A 23949-nucleotide genomic window follows, 5' to 3' on the forward strand; every position below is an offset into this window, starting at 1 on the left:
ACTGGTTCACATTTCTCAAAGTGTTGTGTCCTTATTGCAGTGAATATGATGACAGCATGCCACTGAAAAATCCATGAATGTGTTCAGGATCTTCTTTTTTAGTGATTACAGTAATTATAATCACAATTACTTAAATCATTACCTGGAAATGTCAAACCTAGTTATAGGTATAGGACAAGTATAGTACAGTATAGGACAGTACAATAAAAATGAACAGGTGGAGATTTTCAGTAAAGCACACTTGTTCAGTTGTCATTAACTACAGGTCGATTTCTAAATTATGATGAAGAAGAAAAGTTTTATAGTCAATAATAAAAATAGTTTTTAGACACAAATAGTCATGACATCATTAAGACACCACAATAGCTAAAATGGTGATGACCTTATCGAGGCACTGGACTGAAAACATTTTTTAGTAATTTATCCTAGGTTTATGATATACTTGACCATTTTACCTTGGCAGATAAGACTCTACAATATTGGCTTATTTCCTTTACCTACCTCTCTATATCAAAAGGTGTGCCCCAGGGTTCGATACTAGGACCACTACCTTTCTAAGTATATCATCTAATTTAAGATTTTTAACATTTTTACACAGACAAATCTTGTTAATCAAAACATAAACTGAAAATAATGAAGTCTCTCCTTTAAGGAGTAAATCCTGTTTCTCCCTTTACGCAAGGAAAGACTTGATTTCTGCCATTTGTTTATGGTGATTTGCTCTTGACCAGTACCTAAAGACATTGGGTACTGTATAATATTGTGTTCCATTTGTATAGCTGGTTGGGAAAACCTCTTACACCACTGTTCTGCTGCTGCTAAGTGGCCATAGCCTTACTTCCACACACATGCATTTGTTAGCTTTATGAATAAATCTCTACTTGGGCTGGTCAAATCAAGAAGGCTTGCGCTCACAACATTCTACAAATGTTGATCCCCAGGGTTAGAATAGAATTAGGAAAAAGAGCTTTAAATATGCTGCTCCTTCTGAACCTGAAAATCTCTGAGCTCATTATTATCATCAGGATTTTAATCAATTTCAAAGGACTAAGAAAATGACTTTTTCACATTTTACATAATTGTACCTGTTATGGCTGGAATTTTCTCCTTGATGTAGGTTTGAATTTTAATTGGATATTGGGTTTGTTGTGTGTGACAGTTGTATTTGTCTCCTTTTATTGATTGTCGGTCTTTTAACCAAGTCACTCTTTAAAAAGAGATCTCAGTTAGAATGATTAAATGAGAGATATCATAAAAATCATTAAAAAGTGTAAAATCTGAGAGGTTTGAGCACAGCGAGAAACAGAAGATGAGTGTGAAGAGAAAAGCTGCCAGTAGTGGCTCATAGGAGAAGAGAAAAACAGAGAAGGAGAGCAGATGTGATTATAATTTCAGTAAAAAAAACAGTAATGAGACTGGATAACAGCATTACATGCACATTGATGGGGCAAGAAAGGGGAGGGACAAGAAAATGCGGGTAAGTCATGTGAGGAAACAGACATCTGAGGACTAGAAATGATGGCGGGAGAGATGCAGTCGGGGGGGAGAGACAAAACGCCAGAAATGGGGAAAGAAGACAGCCCATATTGTTTGATGTGAAAGAGCTGCGGGACAGATAATTCCCTTACTAATTCAAGTGTGTTAGACAGAAGTAGACATAGAGAGAGAGAAAGAGACAGAGAAAAGACAAGTGTCTCAATTGAAGAAGCTGATGAGCGGCTGGAGGAAGAGTCCCACAGTTCCCAGCACACACACTGTGACAAAAACCCACAGGAAGATCCTGTCGATGACCATGGCAACATACTTCCAGTCGTCCTCCACCTGGGGACAGGAAAGAAAATAATTTAGATGAGTGAAAACAAAATATCTAGGAAACACAAATTCATATTAACAACACTGATCTCTCTACCTTTAAAGACTCCCAGCGACCTTTGTTGGTAATTGTGAAATCTCTGATAGTGGCACAACTCTATGGCCAAAAGACGTGTGTGGTTGTGTTAAAAAAGAATCTGAAACCTACATGCATTTGGCTATTGTTAGACTCTGCACAGCATGTGTGTGCGTATAAACACAGTCAGGTGTGGACAATGGGATCATGGCTACACTGACCATAATGCCATTGTGCCCCTATAGAGGAGGCTATTCTACATGCCCCCCCCCCCCAAAAAAAAAGATCCCAGCTTTGCTTAGAAAAGATGGAGCTGAGAGAACAAACATATCAGGACCATCCAGAGCGCACAGGAGGCACAGACAAAGCCCCACGTCTGCAACAAACAAGCAGCTTTACACTCCCTTTATAGCTTCGTCTAAACGGTTTCTGCAACATTTACTGAGCTAGGTAGAAATTCACCCACTGAGATAACACACACACACACAGGTTATGTGTTTATGCATGTGTGCTGTGTGTATTGTGCTGACACAATCTATTCACACTATTCTAAATGGTAAAGGTCCCTACAAGGTTAACAGTTTCATTATAGGGTTATGACTTGAATTAGGTTCATGGTTTAAATTGGGACCAAGATAATGCTATAAGTAAATATATATATATATATCCAAGTCTTCTGCTTGTGTCTCCCTTTAGGAGCTTGTATGCAAAGTACGCAATATGATAATAATACTCAGTGCAGTAGAGGCAGAGAAATTACCTGTTTTATTCTACTCATTCTTCTTCCTTGTCAAAGACCTAGCGCCTGCTTTACACACAATGCAAATCCACTGCCAACAACTTGGTCGTCCCAGGTGCGATATGATATTTGTAGCCCCGAGCCAAAGAGTGAGCTACAGAGGTCTGCTAAGCTCACGCTTTTTTAACTGCACACCCCTTGGGTTTTTCTTCATTTTCATTCCCGTATTATTTCGAGCCAACTGATGCTGACTCAGGTGAAGTCATTTCAAGCAATATATCAGATTTCTCACTGCTAGCCACATTCATACAGCTTCTTCACATAAGCAGTAGTGCTCCTCCTCCTGAGGTACTAAACAGACAGTTTCCCCTTAAAGGTTAACTCTCATCAACTTTTATCATTCCCAAAATAAATGGAAAACAATAATTTAGCAGAAAACACCACAGACAACAATACTTTATGCTAGCTTACGCACCTCTTTGGCTTTGTTGCGAGTTCTCATGTTCTCTGCGATGTACTTCACGCTCTCGATGGCCTGCTTGATCTCTGGCGACACCAAGGAGAAGGCAACCACAGCGTTGACAGGTGACGAGACATTCAGGGGCCTGGGCAGCTTGGGCAGCTCTGACTCCTGGGGCCCTTGGGTTTGGGATGGCTGGGGAGGAGGAGGAGGAGGAGGGGGGGTCATTTGGGGAGGGACAGGAGTCGGTACCTCTTTGCCTCTGTATGGGCATCTCCTGTTGATATCCCGGTTCATGTCGCGGTGCTCCACGCAGTTCATGGAGCCACCTGCTGAGGAGGTCCCTCCTCCAACCGTGACACTATCCAGAGGTGGACAGGCGACACCCCCAGTTATACCTCCAACAATTATACTTCCTGAGCCACTTCCTATACTGTTTTTTCTCTTCTTTTTTCCCCCACTGCTGCCTCCTCGTCCTCCTCCTCCTGTCCCCGCTGTAATGCTAGCAGGGGAGGAGCAGCCCTGGTCGATAGGCCGCCTCATCAGCATCACCCTTGGCAGCACCCCGAGGAACACAGACCTCACCCACTCTGGCATCGTGTGAGTCATGGGGGTGCGGTAGTGGACGTTCAGCACAAAGACGGTGATGACGATGCTGAGCGTGACGAAAATCATGGTGAAGAGGAGGTACTCGCCGATCAGTGGGATGACGAGTGACGTGGAAGGGATGGTCTCGGTGATGACCAGCAGGAACACAGTGAGGGAGAGGAGGACAGAGATGCAGAGGGTGACCTTCTCGCCACAGTCAGATGGGAGGTAGAAGACCAGCACTGTGAGGAAGGAGATGAGGAGGCAGGGGATGATGAGGTTGATGGTGTAGAAGAGCGGCAGGCGGCGGATGTAGAAGGAGTAGGTGATGTCCGGGTAGATCTCCTCGCAGCAGTTATACTTGATGTCATGCTTGTATCCTGGTGCGTCGATGATCTCCCACTCTCCGCTTTCCCAGAAATCCTTCAGATTCACCTGAAGAGAAATGGGAAAATGTTTAGGTCTCACAGTTGCTGCTTATGAAACCACGCAAAAGTGTTGTATGTTCGAAAAATGTACAATTGTAAATTGTGATTTCTTATCATGTGTTTTCTGACATAAAGATGAGGAGATTTCACTTCTTCTCCAAGTCGAGGATATGATCACATAAAAAAAACATTTACGGCTTGAGTGAAATATTCCTGCCAATATTTTTGAATTTGCAAAGCTGTCATGAAAGATAAAATACTAATTCCATAATACAGCGAAACACTGCATAGTAAATATGTCATGTGAAATCAAATTTGCACAACTGCTAATGGTCAGGATTTCTCCCCAGTGATCAGACGGACCCACTGACCTTTGAGCCAATGAGCACCAGGTCGATCTTGGCCTTGTCGTAGGTCCAGGAGCCGAACTTCATGGAGCAGTTCTGGTAGTCAAAGGGAAAGTAGGTGATGTCCATGGGGCACGAGGATTTGAAAATAGCCGGAGGAATCCAAGTGATGGTGCCATCAAACTTCAGCAGAGCCTTGGTTTTGTCTTCCACGAGGAAATCGCCCACAGCGCTGTGAGAGATGTAAAGGTCATTTCACTTAAAGGCCGTTACAACATTTAGCTGAAAATGTCAGAAGATGCTGTGCATAAATAAATAGCATTAGCATGTAGAAAGAGATATGAACAACTTCTTAATATAAAGTACCCGTGATGGGGGATGTCTATTTAAAGTTTATTTGCCAAAAAGAGGGAAAAAGTGACACACATTGGAACTATGACATTTATATTTTCTCGAATAATGAATTTGAGGAGCAGAAAACAAATCTATTGCTGAAAAAGCTTAAAAACTGTTTATCATTCAGCCTCTTTGTTTTTCACTTCTCATCATCTGTGAATAGAAACTCACTTGTTGTACAAAACAATATCCGGCCTCCAAATTTTATTGGAAGGAACTCGTATGAACTCAATTCCATCGTATTCAACCGGGGCCCATTTCAGTTTGTAGTCGTTCCACACCTGCAAGAAAAAACTGTGTAAGTTACCGTGTACAAATAATGTGGCAGACATCACATACATGTAGAATGAACCTGAACTCACATGTCTCAGCCACAGATTCGTTTCCATAATCTGATTCACCTCATCCTGTAAAGACACAAAGGATGAATTAGTCATCAGAGTGAAACTTAGATGAATGGATGATCCATATATCTGTGTTATTTTTTTGCTTATAAACAACAGACTCTCACCACTTTGACCAGCTGAGACATGGAGACCTCAAACTCCACTGTGACTGGATCAGATACATTCTCCACCGGCCGGATGAACTGGTTGTACCTCCGGAACAACCTCCGAAACAATCGGTCTTCTCCTTTAGATGACAAGCAGCCTGATGAAAAAGAGAGGAGGCAGAAATGGAGAAGGAGGAAAATGAGCAAATATAATGAAATAAAGGCTCAGAGAGAATTAAATAATGTCACTTTACATTTATCATGTTAAATTGTGGGCGTTGAGAAATCCAGCGAAAAACTACAAGGAAACTGAACCTCAACATTATTAAAAGGTCAGACACTCAAAACAATTTAACATTAGAGTCTCCAAAACTAAATATTACAGATGATTTTTACGCTGTAATAAAGGGTCAGTTGAGTTAAAATGTGGCACTTGTTCATTGGATATTTTATTCTACGTATCTTTCATAGTGTAGCTGCAATATAAACAAACACACACAGGTTTGTGCAGCTATCCTTATTGGGACTGCCAAACCAAAACCTTATCCCGAACTATAACTGTAACCAATGAATGCCTGACCCTAACCTTAACCTTACCACAGTTCACACCTTAACCCTAACCTTAACCAAGTGCTCAGAAATTATGTTTTGTCTCATTAGAATCTGGCTTTGGTCCCCATGAGGTCTACTGGTAATGACAAGGTCAGTGTTATTGTTAAAAAGGTCCTAAAGAGGCAACAAAAATGAGTACACACACACACGTTAAATCAAAAAATGGCTTCAGCAGAATCACAAAAATAGCAATATTTGTATATTTAGCTGCGCAGATAGTTTTGTTTTCAGAGAAATGATCCTGGGAGCAAATAGACCCTAAACTTGGCTTGAGTGAGAAAATGGAAGATGCAATGTTATTTATTTTGATTTAGGTGAAATAAACCTTTAACTGTTAAATCAATGTTGTTTCTCTATGATGGCTGAGAGAAATCAGAGTGTTCTGAGAGGAGATACAGCTGCATGTTTACAAAATGAAGGCAACGCCTGAAAGCTTTTATCATATCTCCAAAGACAAAGTGCTCAAAGTCAAATATGAAGCGTCCCGGAGTGTGCGTCTGCACGAGTGTGTTTGTCCTTTGTGAGGCTCAATAGAAGGTTATATTGTGGAAAACTGCAACTGGTAACACTGAGGCCTGGCATGGCACATAGACCCACGCCTGTCCAAGCAGAAAATGTCGCCTCACTTGGGACGGCACACAGTCACACCATCAGCACAACCTCAGAAATACTGTCAGTGGCGTCAGTGGTGGCTCCAGATCCTCTGTAACACTTTTCTTCTGGTCAACTAAACACCGGCCACCAACAGAGGTTAGATATTTGCATGTAAATATTGACAGGCAGTCCTCCTGCATGCCCTTGGCTCGTGAACTTGTTCAAGCACAAATGTTGAGACAACCAACAACAAATGAAAAAATCCTCCTCCATCGTACTGTAGCTTTCAAGTCAAGAAGTGACGCACACATTACTCAACGCAGTCCCAAACCATCAGACTTGCACTTAGCGAGCCGCGTGAACCATTTCAGAGCTGGAGGAGAATGTGAGTTACCAAAGGGCCAAATGGTGCATAACCCATATCCATACAAATAGCCACGTACACTGAAAAGGTTTGTCTCCTTGACAACAACTGAATAAAACATGGTCCTTTAATGGCAAACTTTCCTTCTGTGCGTGTCAGTTTAACTCACTACAAACCAGAAGCATGTAAAACTGATGTTTCCTGTCAACCTACTCTTCATCCTCAGGCTATCATCTCTGAATAAGTCATGTCTCATCACTGTGTAGGTTATGTATCTTTCATTGCAAACATTAGTGGTAAAGCAACTGATCAATATATGAACTGAAAATCCATTCATCCACAATCCATTCCCCTTTCCTTTGGTGGCTGCGGTGGGAGCTCCAGCCATACTGAGCTAATCTAGTATGGCTTGAGCGCAAGAATGCAGCTAAGTGGGCAGTAGTTGTTTCCTATAGAGATGTGGAGACTTTGAAAATGAGAATATATGTGGTCATTCAGTTGGGACCGTCTCTACTGAAAGTGTACATATATATATTTTTATTATCTTTGTTCATACGGTCATACTGCAGTTCTTCTATTTATTGCTGTTGGGAGTACACTCAGGTGGATATCACAGTATCACAGTCTGTCCAATTTCTCATATTGGGAGACGTACCAAGGCCGAGGAAATAATAATTGAATTGTATCCCTTGTTGATTTATTTTGGGAACTATCATAAGCATGTCCAATGTTATAACCAATGTTATAGCCAAACAATAATTTCACATTTAACACTGTGAAATCAGATTTTAAACCAGTTTTAATTTTTAATCTCAGAAGACGGGGGTAGACTAATTTTACCGAGCTAGAAATTCTCTTCTCAGCATTTATATAATCACAACATCTGGTGCAACAACAAACACATACTGCAATATTTCATTGTCCGTAAAGGTCATAAAGAAAACAGGATGCTGCAGCAACATTTAAAAGTATGCAAGGACTTAATTTATTCTCATTTATTATACTTAAACTCACTTAATATCAGGTTCAGATTGAGCACACAATGCACGGTGCAGACCAGTGGAAGCAGAAGCCGTTTAAGTCCAATGAGATATAATCAGGTTGCACAGATTTATTTTTCCTATGTTTATTACTGTTGCTCCCAACATTTTCAGCTGTATTGATTTTCAGCAGAATCAGTCTGATTAGTCTGATCAGGATCTCCACTCCGAGGAACTGTCACCATAGATATCTGTGCTGGTAAATCAAGGGGGCGGGTCTACGGGCACTGGCCCCAGCTGAAATCTAATTGGCCACTGATCTGCCCCTGTTCTGTCAGTACTATTTTAATTTTTTTATAAACCAGCCACTTTCTAAAAATACTAACCATAAACATAACAATTTGTAAATTACTGTTATTTTCTAAGCTTTTCTGGAGGAACAAAATGTGCTTGAACAAAGAAATGTTTTTTATATATATAATGATGTGTGGTTTTGCTCAAAGCTATAGAACCAACAGCGTCTTACTGATTCCCAAATTGTGCATGGATGTTGGACATATAATTAGCCCCTCTGTGTTAATTCTCCTTTATGGGTCCTGATTTAGAAAATCCTTGATCCGCCACTAAATATCAAAAGAAAAACCTGATTTGATTTTATAAGCTGACTCACTTTTAAAAGACAAAACAACAAGAAGTTAAATGATGAAAAATAAAAGCCATCACATCTAGCTCCAGTACTCTATATGGCTAAAAAAGTTACATTATACTATTGTGGTTTCTAAACTCTTCTGAAGTTTTCTGAGGTCATTGGCAGAGGCGAGCTGAGTCTTACAGCTTAATGAAAAGGCCTCTCTCGAGAGACACTTGTGTAATTTCAGCTCTTGGTACCTGCCGTAAAACTGCCCGCTGCTCCCTGAGTCGCTGCACTGCCAGAACCTTGTTTAAGTCTCTAATTGGGTGAGGGGAAACCAGGGCAATTAAAACGAGTCAATTAACTGGACCTTTTGTTCAGTGTAACAAAAAAAAAAAGAATTTCCTATCTTCCTCTATTGGCACAGTCACTCCCTTGATTCCCTCCTTTATTCTGCCACTGAAGATCTTAACTAGACTTAATTTAAAGCAAGTTAATTATGACCTTTGCTCTTTCACCTCAATTGACGCTGCATGTGAATTTTCTCTGTGTCTCTCTCCCTGGTATTTAAAGTAAGAATTAAATTTTTGAGTCACAGAGTGCATTTATGGGTGAGCATGTGGAAAGAAACAGGCAGCGATAAAACAATTATGATTAAGAATGATTTATGGGGATCAATCTTCCATTAAGAAAATATATACAGCAAATACACGCTTCTGAGTTAAAATCCAGAGCACATGTAATTACACATGATCCAGCTGTGGAGTTATGACATAATCGGTTCATTAAGGTTCGAACTCAAGCTCAGGTCTGAGCCTACAGTCATGGTAGCTTTGATCTAAATGCTCACGTCAGCATGCTAACATGCTTACAAATGACATTACTAATATGTGGATGTTCAGCAGGTATATGTTCACCATCTTGTATCAAACCATGAACAATTTTTATTAAATAAAACTTTATTTCTATAGCACTCATCTAAACAAGGTTATAAAGGAACGGGAATTGGAATAAAACAACACAGGCAAAACTAAAATAAGAAATATAACATACAATATAAAAATTAACAACATCCAATGAAATTAGTTAGAAATCAGGCATTAAACAGACTTTAAAAATGGGCAAAGTGCTGGCAAGTCTAATCTACTCAGGCAAAGAAGATACGAGCCTCGGGGCCCTGAAAGCAAAGGTTTGGTCACCCTTAGTTACCAGCCTTGGTTACTAGCCTAAATTATCAGCCCAAGTTATCAGCTTTAGTTACCAGCCTTGACTAATGAACTACTACGATTAGCTCTGTAATATAACTGGGGGCAAGAACGTTCTGAACTATAAAAGTTATTAAAAGAATCTTAAATAAGTAAAGTGGAGGGTGCGAGCAGTGTCATAAGTTTTACACAAATTAAAATGTAGACCAGATGATGGCGATAGGTTTGTTAGAGGTTCAGGGTATCAATGATTTGGATTGATCATATATTCATGGCAATTCATCCAAAAATTGATATATTTAAGTTTGAATTAACACTTCCATACCTGGAGGAGTCACAACTCTAGTCCAGAAAAAATCTACAGAAATCATCAAGAAAAGCTGTCTTGTCTTCTAACAGCTTCTTCAGCTCAAGCTTTATAAAGTTGTTAACCATTGTAGACAAAACTGTTGTTGCAGTTTGTCTTTGAGAACACAAGCTCATGTGAAATCAGCTTGACAGTCGTGTTGCATCAAAGCAGACGTACGCTCTTTCATGATGCGCTAACAAAGTGACAATCATCTGTTCTGAAGCGGGCGGAGTCGAGCCAAGCAGTCATGCGTTTCACCCTCATATAGCCACATTGATTAAGCATTAGCAAGCCAAACAGCGGGTCTATCTCTCGGTGGCTACAGGAGCCTAAAGCTGCAGAAAGACCCACGGCATGTGAGAAGCTCTTTGATCAGGCATGTGCTTAACAGGATGAGCCTGGGAGCGACTGGTGGACACTCTGAAGGAACTAATTACGTTCCAATAATACACTGCTGACAGTGAGTGTGAGTGCATGCAGAAGAGATACAAAGAGAGAGTGGTGAGAACAGATAGGAGGAGAGAAGTGGAGAGGGGAGAACAAGCAGAGAAGAGCTCGATGGTGCTCTCCAGGGTTTTTGATGGCCTGACCGTGACATGCTGAGTGACGCACGAGAGGATCCACGGTGATCACTGCATGTGCTGCGACTCTCCCATGAAGCATACGGCGCATGTATTAACGATGTTTTCATGTACGAGGGTTTGCCTACATACGGTCCGTACGCCTGTGTGAACGCACACGTTCCTATTTATGTATGTCCATTCACCTCTGATTTGACTCGCTCTGAACAGCATATGATTTTTTCAGTGAAGCATGAAATTCAATAGTTCTTTGCCTCCGTGCCTTCATCTGAAAGGATGTACTATAGTTTAGAGATCAAATTCGTAGCATATGTTGTGAGATATTTTAATTGAATTCCCATACTTGTAAATAAAAAGGAGGACATTTTCCCAATTGTAAAGATGAGCTAATGATGCAACTTTATGTTCAAGTTGCCCATTGAAATCTTGAAAGCCTTTAACAGACTTCCCATTACAACAACAATGTCGTAATATTTCATCTGGAGACATCAGGGCATCATTCTATAGATGAGCATGGTCAATAGGACGCTGGAGCACTTTTGTGGTGTTTTCAATGCCAACGTTAACTGTCCACTATTCCTTACATTCATTCAGTAACAGCGAGTTGCTGACTCATCATATCAGAGTCTGGGCTTGTGTAAAAATTATTCAAATGAGTTGCATGAAGTGAATATACAGATTTTAAATTTGAATATATGAGAGCGCAATTATCAAGTCAGTCCAACTCAGCGATTTAATTCAAGCAGCTGGAGGAAGCTATGACTGATCTTGGTTATTTCTACTGACCGAGTCACAGCAAGAATTTATGAATCTTTAAATCGGACACAGTGCCCATCTCAAAAGAAGAACAAAATATTTTTGTTGTCCTGCATAAAACTCCCACTACGTTAACTCTTATTTTGCCCTGTTTATTAAAACAAGAAAAAAGGGACAATCTTCATCATGGCTGTGTGGCCCAATAACAATATATAAGAACCTTCTTTTAAAAAGCAAAAAAACAATAAAGACAATGTTTACATCAGGGCTAAATCACGATGGCTGCATAGGTGCAGTATGCAGTGATTCGTACCAACCAATACTGACCAAAGGAGTGAACTACCTGATGAAGGTCATGAGTGGCTCATCGATGCATGTGGGCGCTGGATAGTCAAGGTTGAGTGCTCTGTCAAATCCCACAGAAGAGCTACTGTAGCACAAATTGCAGGAAACTTTACTGCTATGATGGAAAGATGTCAGACCACACTGACTAGCAGGCTGCATTTGAGGCTGCGCAGCACCACACTGGAATGGACTGGAATGACTCCTGCACACTGCCCAAAGCACCTGCAATGAGCCTCTGCGAATCAGTCCTGGATCATAGAGTAATGCAAGAAGGTGTTGGTCTGATGAATCATTGTTTCTTTTAAATCATGTAGATAGCCAGGGGACATGTAAGTGGTTGACCTGGGGACGAGTTGCAGGAGGCACGATGCATGGGAAGTTAAGCCAACAGAGGCAGTGTGCCGCTCTGCAGGAATATGCTCTGTGTTGGGGGAAGCAATATGGGAGAAAAATCCCTGTCCTCCAGGTGAGGGGTCTTGCTCAACCCCATCTGTAGCTTTCTATTTCTCACCATCTCTGCCTTCATGCTAAAGTGTGACTCAGTTCTTTGCCAGCACTGAAGACCAGGATGTCTTAGAGGAATCAGGGAGCAGTGCTGTCTGGGGGAAAATATCTTTGAAAGAGAGAGAGAAAGAGCGTGGTGGTGGCGGTTAGAAAACGGGGGGGGATGATGGTTTAATCCAATCCATAGGAAGGTGGAAAGGGGCCTATGCCTGTGGTGGTCACACACATGTGCACTAGGGAAAGAGGGGGGCTGTTGGGTTACAATAATCACACGACAATCGTGTTAAGAGGATCCTCAAGCCACCACACAGCCCCTAAGCCACACACACAGTAGCACACACACACACACACACACACACACACACACACAAACACACACTAATTGCCTGTCAGACTTTAATGCAACTCTATTGCTTCTGGGAGAGAAACCGGAGAGCTGTTCTGCAGTTCCGAGCTCAGAAGAGCATTTTAGTCTGGCAGAGGAGCAAATATGCTTGATGGTGGAAGCAGACAACTCCATACGAGCAGACTTAAAGGTTACAGAGGCTTAATAAAATCCATTTCAAATGCTGAAGGAAAAAAAAGAAAGAAAGATTCGATATTTGGCCTTTGTTAGCCAAACCGAAACCTCCATTGACTCAGAACATTCAGTTGTGATGACTTACTTTTCTTTAAATTAGTTGCTTTTCTTTAAATTAATGTTTATTGTCATCTGTAGCAAAGGTGCTAATCTACACTTTCAGATTTTATTGGTTAAAACGATTTATCCTCTTTACACTTAAAACGCACAGCTGCAGCCTATTTAAATGCAAGATTCAGGCTCCGAACATAAGGCGGATCAGATCAGATCAGGCAAGATGCTGCGAGTAAACGCCTCATGCATTTTGTCTCATTTTATCATCACATTTGAAGGAACCTATCATCTCCCCCACAGGCTGTGACTTAATTTTGAGTATCATAACTCAAAGTAATGCCCCCCCCCCTCACTCCCTGTACCTCCAAGCTTCTCCAACCAGATTCTATTTTTGACTAAAACACCCAAATCCATAAGGACTGTCGGATCAGCAATTCCTCTGTTATGGGGACAAATCACTCGATCCTGGATGGTAGGAGACAATACCTTCTGTAGCCCACTAATCGGACCCCCACTGGGAGTGTGTGTGTGTCAATGTGTGTTTTGCAGGCATATATCTGCATACACAGCCCCGTGTTCAGAATCTGAAAAAAAGCCCACACAGCCAGTGAGGGATTGGGGAAAGGAGGAAGGAGAGGTGGGGGACAGAGTGGGGGAATAGAAATCCTTTCATTTTTCTAGGTTTTAGTTCAGTTAACCACCTCTAACTAGAAAAGAGACAACAGATTTCCTCTGACTTGAAGAAAATCCTTGAGCGTACCAATACTGCCGTCCATTCACAGCGCCATTTTCTTGTTCCTTTTGAAATTTCCCCATTTCAAGGGCAAAGTGACAAAGCCTGTCACTTTGCCTCATTTGCCTCCGCTGCGGCTCAGAAGAGAGTGAAACAGACGAGTGAGGGAGTCTGCGTCAGGTCCCAGCATGTGTGAAGCCAGCGTCCCTCACATGACGACTGGAGCGTGACGATACGAAGACACTTAGTGCCGCTCCCACAGGACAGACTACAAGTACCGCATCTGGGACGAACTCACTGTTGCACTATGAGGTCACAACATTTTCACATAGCAGAGCAGAGATTTGGCCTACGGACAGAATCATCACATCTTCTGCAGCCTCTGCTCAAAGCACACTGTATCTCGTATAGGTCCAAGGAAAAGTTTCGGTTTATCTGGGATAAACTGAGGCAATCTGTTTTCAGACATGAATTCCACAAAATGTCCAAAAAGTTGGGTCCAAGAATGAAGAATGCTGTTGTGGGGAACATTCAGACAAGGGGAGAGGCCTGCATTCGGGAGGCAGGACATGATGTGTACATTCTATATAAATCACATATTTTTATTTACAGCACATTGATACCTGTGTCGGCCAAAAGCTCTTGAATTTCATTGTTTGTGCAATTTGACATCTTCGCCTGACGTCTGAAAAGTAGTATGGCAACTACTTTTCATGCTGAGATATTTGTATTCCTTCTGGTTTTTCAGTTTTGTCTCCATCACATGCTAGAATCTCGTTTGCTGTAAATATCTGGACATTTCCCTGCTGTGTTGTCACATGGGCTCACTCAGACAGGAAGAGTTTGGGAAAAGGTGCGGAGCAACTGACTCTCTCACATTGAGCGCCTCTTGAAAAATTCAGGAAAATGTCCTGAGTCTATGCATGTCTGAAAGCAGAAGGGTGTTCAACATGACCACCGATGCCATCTGTGGTTCAACAGATAGAGAAACGTGCCTCTTATACCACACTAAGTCATTTAGTCAAGATTGAGTTAAGATTTGAATCTGACATCTGTTCCATTGAAAAGCATAATGACTGTGAAAACAACTTTTTGCAGAGAAACAGCCAAGAAGCCAAAGCAAGAGCTAGCTACATAAAGTGAAGGCTACCTGGTAAAATAATGGTCAAAGCTGAAAGGCTTATAGTACATCTGTACTTCTTGGTCATTCAGTTTTCTGTTTGTTATAGAAATGATCACTAATAAAATGAATCTGTTGATGATGAAAACCCACGCTTCAGCGAACTAGCTTTGCGGAGGTTAAGCTAACTTAACTGTAAATTGATTAATTCAAATGATTTTATGTGTATTATATAACTATTAACAGTAGAGTAACAAGCAGAGACATTACATGCATCTGAAATTGTTATTTGAGAGAAACAGTTTTTAAGCCAGACAATGCATAGAATGACAATATTATATCTGCCTGAAAACTTTGCCTCTGTGGTGACTGATCTCTGCACTTTAAGGTAGAAGCTTACATCAAAGTACGACCCACAGTTTTTGACTGGCAGGTGTCAAAGTGTAAAAACTGCAGTGACACTGCCAAAAAATATTTACTACTTTAAAGCAAGTTGCTTTTTTATCCTACACAGTCAGATGTGTGTCAGGCTGGTTGCTTCCATCGGTAAACACACTCTGCCATGAGGCCTCCCTCTCTGTACTCTCTGTGGATGTGACTGAGATGAAACTCAGCATTAAAATAACCGTTAAGTTACATGTAAACACAGCATAAAAGTTTTGCTTTAGCATTTATCTCTTTCTTCTGATGTGGGTCCCCCGGGAGCCAGACCCCACTTCAAAAACTGTTTTAAAGCAAACTTGGTCCTTAAATGAACTTGAGAGATTAGAAAATAATAAAATAAGCTGTGAAAACACATAAGGAATTGGATCACACACACAGAGAAATCGTACTTTTCCTCATAGTGCCAACTTAAACTTGTCCTTCCATGTTAAAGACCACTGGCAACACTCTGCCCTTGAGCAACACAGCCTACAGCCACAGGACCATGTACTAACCATGACCTCTGACCTTTGTGGGCGGATGGAGCCCACATGTGGAGGGCTCAGGTATGAAATCGACGTTGACAGTCATTGAGCTGCTGCTGGAGAATTGTATGTCATCCATGTGTTGGCTCGTTTTGCACATGCATGGCTGCCTCGCAGTCGCTCCGGGGGTGGGGTAGTTGGCTAATGTGACGTGTCATGATCCCAGATCACCCATCTCCTGAGAAAACTAAACCCCTCCTGCATGTTACAATATCTTGTTTGAATTATGCATCCAGATCTGATTATAGGGGCCCTCGACACATATACTTAACAGAACAGTGACTAAACAGAAATTATGTTTTGTATCACATGCAGGTGGTGTGTGTGTGTGTTTACGAATTTGTGTTACCTATTACTTATTCCTTTTTCACCTGAGGTCCTGGTTAAAGTTAGGGGTCAGATGTGAATAAATTTAGGTTAGGATTAGGTATAAATTGGTCATTGTTGAGGTTAGGGGTAAGGTTTTGGTTAGGCTGTCCACAATGAATGGAAGTCAATGCAGTGACAACGATAGCTGTGCAATCTTTTGCTCGTGTGTAAGTGCGCATGTCTATCTATAGTTATGAGGGCCAACTTTGGTTAAATACCATCATTGTGAGGACATTTCGACGTTGTGAGGACATTTTGGCTGGTCCTCACAAATCCAATAGGCTGTTCGAGGGTTAGGACTTGGTTTTAGGGTTAGGGTTAGAATTAGGTGTCAATGACTGTCCTCACAACTATAGAGAGACGTGCATGTGTGTGTGTGTGTGTGTGTGTGTGTGTGTGTGTGTGTGTGTGTGTGTGTGTGCCCCCGCGTGCGTGCGTGCAGCTCTCGTCTTGCTGGGAGTTGCGCGCTTCTGGACGCAGAATGAATTATCATACCTAATTTTCACAAACTGCCATGGCTCATTCTTTATCAACAAGACGCAATAGGACCAGTATTTTTGTTCAACTTGAAGAAAAGTTGAGGTTCCTTCGCCCCCAAAATCAAAAATATCCCAACTACAGTTACATTTTCACGACTGTTTTTTATCGCGCGTTTCTCTCCGGATTGGGGATGAAGTCAGTTTGTTTCCACGGATCTTTCTCTCAGAAGCGCACAGGGAAGTTGAGCAGAGGTGGTGAAACTGGTTTGATAAGCAGGGTCTCTCAGGCAGGCTGTATAGAAAGTAACCAGTGTAACGCCACTTCACCATGCATGGCGCGCCGAGTCTTACCTTGCGCCGCGAGGAGCACCAGCAGGAGCACGCTTGCTACTTTCCCGGGGAAATTCATCGACTCATCGAAGCTTGACGACGCCTCCTGCGGATGAAAATGTGAAGCCGGTGAGGGAAGTTATTGTCGATGAACCTGCTGCGGGCGTCAGCGAGATTACAGCATTTTGCTTTGCGCTCCGGAGCTGGAGAGGTTGGACTCGCGTTGCGCTCTCCCGACATACACAACTTCTGCATGTCCCTCCCCTCCACCCCTCCCTCCCTCCCTCCCTCCCATCCGTCCGTCCGTCCCCACGTCCCGCACTCCCACCCACTCACCCACGGGCCAAACTTAGCGACCTGACTCACAGTGACTCACAGGTGATATGTTTGGAATAATGAAATGGTTTTGGCTCTGGGCCCCCTCCGTGCCCAGAGGCAAACTCCACTGGAAAATCTAGTTTATTCTCATATCCAAGCATCCTTGGGCTTAAAGAAACACCCCATCTATATATCTATCTATCTATCTATCTATCTATCTATCTATCTACCTATCTATCTATCTATCCATCTATCTTTCTATCTATCTATTTATTTATTTATTTATTTATCTATCTATCTATCTATCTATCTATCTATCTATCTATCTATCTATCTATCTATCTACCTATCTATCTATCTATCCATCTATCTTTCTATCTATCTATTTATTTATTTATTTATCTATCTATCTATCTATCTATCTATCTATCTATCTATCTATCTATCTATCTATCTATCTATCTATCTACCTACCTACCTACCTACCTACCTACCTACCTATCTATCTATCTATCTATCTATCTATCTATCTATCTATTTAAGTAACTATCTATCTATGCATCTATCTATGTACAGTTTCTCTTAAAAAGTAAAAAAGAAAGAAGGAAATAACAAACTAAGAATTATCCTGACATCTACTCAATACAGCTCTAGAGAAAAAATGCAGTTCACACACATACACACACACATCACATATTTTCAGTACTGAGCTGTAAATGACCTATTTAGTCACTTAATTGATTTTGTAAGCATAACAATGCTCAGGCAGCTTAGAGCATTAGCTGCTCTATAATAGAGCCTTGAAGGCTGCAGACTCTGCCCAATTCAAATAATGGAAAGCTATTAAAGCTAAGAAGAAGCACTAGAATCATTCTGGAGCATCATGCACGTCCAGAAACATTTACTATATCACCTTAAAAACTAAAATGCTAATGTGGTGTTTCAACATCATACTGCAGAAAGAAGTAAACAGACTTAATTTACTTTATTACTATTTTTAGCTCCATCTCTTTTAAAAGTCTTTCAACTCTTGGGACATTTTAGAAATCTGCAACCAAAGTATCTTCTTCTTGTTTGCTGAAATTCCAGAATTCATCTTTTGTAAAAGTCAGTCAGACATGTTAAGATTAGCTTTATGTCAGACGTGTGGGTCGATTATAGACAACAAAATTAAAAATTTAAAAAAAGACAAAACACAGAACAAAATATAGAATAAAATCATCACACTTGACAGGGATTAACAACATATACTGACGTTTCTTCCGGTGTTTCTTAACAAGATGATTGTGTCATTTGCTGTTGTCTCAGTGAGTCACACTGTTATTTCACAAGCCAATATGTAAGAGAATGGACCGAAATAACGTTTGATTTGTCCCTGAATATTTCATGCTTCTATGTGCGTGCATATATGGAACATATGAACCTGCATGAATGCACGTGTGCACCAGCAGAATAAGATGTTTTTGAAGCTGCAGTATTCACCCTCTCCTAATCTACCCTCCTGGCACAGAAACCTGGAGACAGAGTTCAGACACTTGCATCCATACACAAATATCTGTGTAGGAGTGCTGCTGACGTACATGCACACCAGTGAAAAGCAAGGCAGATATTACTTTTTATTTCATTTACCGTATACAAAGACACACCACTGCTTCCTCTAAAATTTGGGGCACACTACATAGAACTTGAAAACGGGTCCAGTGGAAAAAACGAATGTGTTCTGCAACACTTATTGTAACAGTGCAAAGTGTTTTGCAGGTGAGCAGCTGGTAGGTCCAGAGCCAAGAGGATGAAGACGACTGGAGCTGCTCAGGCCTCAATTTTAAGCTCGATTTGTTTTGTCGCTACAGTGAAGTCAACCAAGGTTGTTAATGTTCAGACGCCGATTGGGCGAATCAGCAGTGATTATAAGCGCTGCATATGGTCAGGCAGGAGCCCCTGAAAGAACAACAGAGAGGAAGGAAGTGAGGTACAGGGTGAGCACGGAGAGAGAGATGCGGCTAATAAAGAAGAGAAGAGAGAGTTTGGGCTTCCTGATGTGTCTCAGTGTGACAGAGCCATTGAATCTATTTGCAGGAAGGTATTTTTTGAAAATCCACCCACCAGTCTGGATGAGGGAGGTCTTTTCTTTTTCTCCCTCCCTCTCTCCCTCCAGAGTGTCTTCTGTCTGTTTTCCTGTTATAGCTTTTCCCTCCATCCTTATTTGTTCTTTCCAACACCTCAATCACAATAAGCACAATTCCCTGAGGGCACGGGGAGAAATACTGCCTGCAAGATAGAGATGGACATTTAAATAAGCCTTCTTGACATTTAACACCAAAAAACAAACATTTGGAGGTATTTCCCTCAGCGCTGAGCTTTAAAGCTGAAAGGTCAACCTGTGACCTTTGTCATTCATTACATAGTTTTACCTTTAAATGCACAAGGGTGTGTTTTACTGGGCAGGTTGTCCAAGGTGTGTGTTTGAGTGAAAACAATATTTAAAAATGTTATTTAATAAATGATTTTCTGATTTTGCTTTTGGGAGACGTTTAATCGTCTCAGAAATATACAAGAATGTGCAAATATATTATATTGGCTTTAAAGTTGCTTCCATCTTCATCTGTAATAAACTTCAGGAAGAAAAGGGGCTTTACTGAGATTCAAAAACCTAAAGGAAAACAGTGTCACATAATAATGTGTACACTCATGAGATACAGTATGAGTAAACATTTCAGACACGGTCAATGAATCATGCAAATTCTATTTCTGGAAGAAAGAAATTCCTCTGGAAAACAGTATTAAGTTCTCCTTGTAAATATTTAACAAATCCTTCAAGTGCCTGTTTCATTAATTAAAAAAGAAAAGTGGAAATGATCCATTTGATGGGGTTTATATAGCCTATTATGTACATGAACACTACTAAATTCAAATAAATCCCAAACGTCTGTTTTAAAAAGGAAACAAGACAAATCTGCAGCCGTTTCACAGGGAGAGAGTCTTGTCCACTAGTGTCACAATCAATAGGAGGGTGTTGTGGCACCAGCTCCAGCCGAGGTGACAGGGTGCCATACTCTCTTACCCTCCTACTGCATACACCACCTTTCCTTTTTCTAAATTCTCTGCTGCCTCTGTCTCTTTTCTGTCCGCTGTCCTGTCCCTTCCCCCTGTCCAATCCCACAGTCAAATGCACTGTAAAACAGCAGCAGGCATCTGGTCGGACAGCCCAGACAAAGCAGAAGGACCTCGCAGGCCCAATGGAGACAGCAAAGCAAACAGAAAAGGGCAAGTGTGGTTGGCGCAGCGTTTGTCAGACGGGACTGTCCCGGCTCATCCTCATCAACCTTGTACTCAGCTTCTCTCTCGTATTATCTCCACCTTTCTCTGTCATTGTCATGTTTGTATGTTTGTCTCTCCGGATCAATCCTTCTCATGACCTTACTGTCACTTTTTCATGTATTATGTCCTATTTTCTATTTCCTTCTTTTCTTTCCTCTTTTATCTCTCTCCTGCTGACATATAACAGACCTGACTTGTCAATAAGTCATAAGTAATTGCTGCATTATTGCTAGAGCAGAGCTCCTACTGACGAGCACAAGTGGGTTTAGTCTTTCCAAATCTAATCTAGTTCCTGTCACTGTTCGTTCTTGGTCACAAATACGTGTCACTCACACTGCTGAGGTGTCTGCCTGTAATAAACCTGTAGTCTGACGCTGCAGCGTATCTGATTCTCAATCTGTATTATTCAACAGGTCGTGTCTGCAGCAGATTTAGCATCACCTGTACGCTTTAACACACAGTTGTCCAGTTGTTTTAGTAGATGTATAGCTCTGTAAATCAATATCATGAAGACAGTATATTAAAATACATGATATGGTATTATCAACAACTCTGCAGTGTTTAGTTTTCAGTTACTAGGCTGTGCAAACTTCACTTGTCAACCTTGTTTCCACCTGCAGCAGTTTACAGGGATGAAGCTCTGATCACTTCGCAGCCCACCCAATAACATTGATAATATTTACAACAGCAGATGTGTTTTGAAGGAAACAGAGCAGAGCAGATCACGTTCTCCATTTACATGATGAGGAAAGTTTGGTAAGCAGCATAGTGTTGACTGATATATTGATATATATATAATATTTGATTTTGCAGTACAAAAAAGTACTGTTTTTGTCGAGACTACAGTATTATTACATGTTTGATGGTTTTGTTTATGGGTGGTGCGGTGGTTAGCAATGTCGCTAGAAGAAGGTTCTATGTCTGCGTTGGTTTTCTCCAGCTTCTCCCAGAGACCAAAGACATGCAGACTGAGGTTAGGTCAACTGGTTGTTTGTCTCTGCGATACACTGCCAACCCTGCTTCTCACCCAATGTCAGTTGGGATTGGATTTTGTTTAGGCCCCCTCAACTCTGTTACCTTTGGGTAAACTTTATTATTTAGAATAATTGACTGGCACTTTGTTACTGAAATGCAATCTCAAAGTTCATAACCGAGTGAACGTGTGCTTCCGACCTCTCTATCCTTCCTTCCTTACCCTTTAACCCCATCTTAAGAGTTGAGCCTCCTTCCCATGAGTCCCTCTCTTCCTTCTGCTCCATCTAATCCCACCACTCCACTGTCAGCACCCTCCGCCAACCCCCTTTAAAAGCTCTCAGCGTCCCCTCTCCTCCCACAGTCAGTCACGCTACACTCTGTGACCCCGCTCCACCCTGTAGCGTTCACATCCGCGAAACCCCGTCCACCCTTGCTCTCATCCTTCTCTCCTCTTCCTCTGTGCACACCCATTAACGCCACAGAGAGTTTACTGCCCATTTTCCGTCCGTCCACTGTGTGCAGTCTGCTCGGTCAGGCTGTGGCCTGCTGCAGCCACCAGCTACTAATTAAAGTCCACTCATTGTTTGAATCGGTTATCTGATTAAAGCCGTCAGCTGCTAATTAAACTGTCATCTCTCTCTGCGCTGTTTTTTTTCCCCACGAAGCCTCCCTCCCCCTCTGTATGTTCTCCCTCTAACACTCACTCACTCACACACAGATCGAGACATCATATGTAACATATTGTGGCAATGTGCAGCTTTATCTTTTTTATTCTCTCACTGTTTGTCTTGTTGTCTGAATTCAACAAAGACTCATGACGGCAGCAGCCGAGGAGCCACATGAAGCTCAATCATTATCTGCTCCACCCATGTTCGTCCTATATGATGAAACTTTGTGTAGCTATTTAAAACAGCAAAATCAAATGTGGGTTTTCTTCCTTATTCTGTAAATCATGTTGTGCAAACATCCTGATGTGCAAAAATCATATATGTTCTAATGTTTCATTTTTTAATTAAACACACTCTGCGCAAATATGCAAATAAATCCGAAGCAAACTACAAATATTAGGCCATAATTATTTAATCTTTAAATAAATAAGTAATTGACCAATGACAGAACCTTTACCTCCTCTTTTCTTGCTGAACTCTGCAGTGTCCCTTTTGACCACTAGTCAGCAGTAGCAGGTGCCCTGATCCATCAGCAGAGTAGAGGAGATATTTATTGTTCCAGCAGGGACGTTACACCGAGCTGCCCCCTGAGCCCAGTTTAAAACCCTGTAAAGGGCCATCACCACAGCTTCGTGTCTGTCCCCTCAGCTCAGAGCGGAGGATTGATGGCCCCCCTGACTCAACTGCAGGGCACACATGCTGTGACACAGTAAGGAAGTTCATAAATATCGACCACAGAGCTGCAATGGCAGGTATAAATCCTTGTGGAGGATAATGGGGGAGATGGAGGGAAGCAGCCGACTATAAGAAACAAATGAAACTGCTGACACTCACCTTGCTGCATCCGACTACAGCAGGTTCATAGAATAGAGTAGAATAGAAAATAATGGATGTTGTGTCAGTGCAGACGAGATATACGTTTGTGTGTGCGCGCGCGTGTGTGTGTGTGTATTTGAATAACCTTTGACCTACGGTTTATGTCTTAATTTTTGAAAAGCCCAAAATGTAGTTGATCTTCTCAGAATTTCCCTCAGAAATTGAATTCCTTCAAAGACAAAGTTTCTCTTCTTTCTGAGGTTCAAAAACAAGATCCAAATAAAAACAGTTAAAGACAATTAAAAAGGCAACCTCATAAAATGTGTCATTTTTTCCCACACAATCCTATCGAAAAGTTAAATACATATTTCCATTGCATATAGTCGCCTGCCTCTGACCGCCTGTGCGTGTTCAAACACACATATGTTTACATGTATTTGAGCTTTGTCTTGCAGAGAAGAATAAATGCTTATTGATCTGCGACTACAGAATGAAGCGGCCTGTAATGTCGGCTGTGGCCTAACAGACTGCAGAAGCCTGTGTCTCTTGTTTATGACCGATCATCGTCCCTGGCTCCCTCTATCATACCTCTCTCTATCTGTCCTGCCCTGCTAGTTACTCCCATCCCTCTCCCTCCACCCATCCACTTTCATCTCTTTGGTCACGCTTCATGATCAGACATGGAGACCACAACACCGTCTCTATCTCAGCCTGACTATTCTCATTCTAACCTTCAGCTTTCTTGACTCTTTGAGAACAGGCCTGGTCGTGCACCCCTCCCCTGCCACTTGATTTGTGGAGGTCATGCCTGTTAATCGGTATAAAGACAATGTTATTGTATTTAAGTGTCACTTGGGTTGGCAGCTGAGTGTAGAATTCCACAGTGGGCCGCCAGACATATGGATATAATGTGTAAGCAATGATTAATTTCAGTAAACTCTTCAAACAAACAGTCAAACTA

At 41.6% G+C, this 23949-nt stretch overlaps 1 protein-coding gene across 1 annotated transcript; it reads right to left on the reverse strand.

The window, feature by feature from the left end:
- Positions 1 to 103: 103 nt before the first annotated feature.
- On the reverse strand, positions 104 to 17139 carry LOC117769385 (neuronal acetylcholine receptor subunit alpha-3-like). The gene is made up of 7 exons (XM_034598259.1): positions 16915 to 17139; positions 5358 to 5497; positions 5209 to 5253; positions 5018 to 5127; positions 4475 to 4682; positions 3103 to 4110; positions 104 to 1821 (listed from the first exon to the last, which is right to left on the reverse strand). Exons 1-7 carry the CDS (start codon positions 16970 to 16972, stop codon positions 1696 to 1698), a joined length of 1695 nt encoding a protein of 564 aa, XP_034454150.1. The 5' UTR covers positions 16973 to 17139; the 3' UTR covers positions 104 to 1695.
- Positions 17140 to 23949: the final 6810 nt, after the last annotated feature.

The sequence above is a fragment of the Hippoglossus hippoglossus genome, chromosome 10 (assembly GCF_009819705.1).
Source record: "Hippoglossus hippoglossus isolate fHipHip1 chromosome 10, fHipHip1.pri, whole genome shotgun sequence".
Lineage (NCBI taxonomy): Eukaryota > Metazoa > Chordata > Actinopteri > Pleuronectiformes > Pleuronectidae > Hippoglossus > Hippoglossus hippoglossus.

Coding starts and splice junctions, on each gene's coding strand:
- LOC117769385 (XM_034598259.1), bottom strand. CDS start 16,972: ATGAATTTCCCCGGGAAAGTAGCAAGCGTGCTCCTGCTGGTGCTCCTC. Junction 5,254..5,357: donor TGTCTCAGCTGGTCAAAGTG/GTGAGAGTCTGT, acceptor GTGTCTTTACAG/GATGAGGTGAATCAGATTAT. Junction 4,683..5,017: donor GATATTGTTTTGTACAACAA/GTGAGTTTCTAT, acceptor CATCTCTCACAG/CGCTGTGGGCGATTTCCTCG.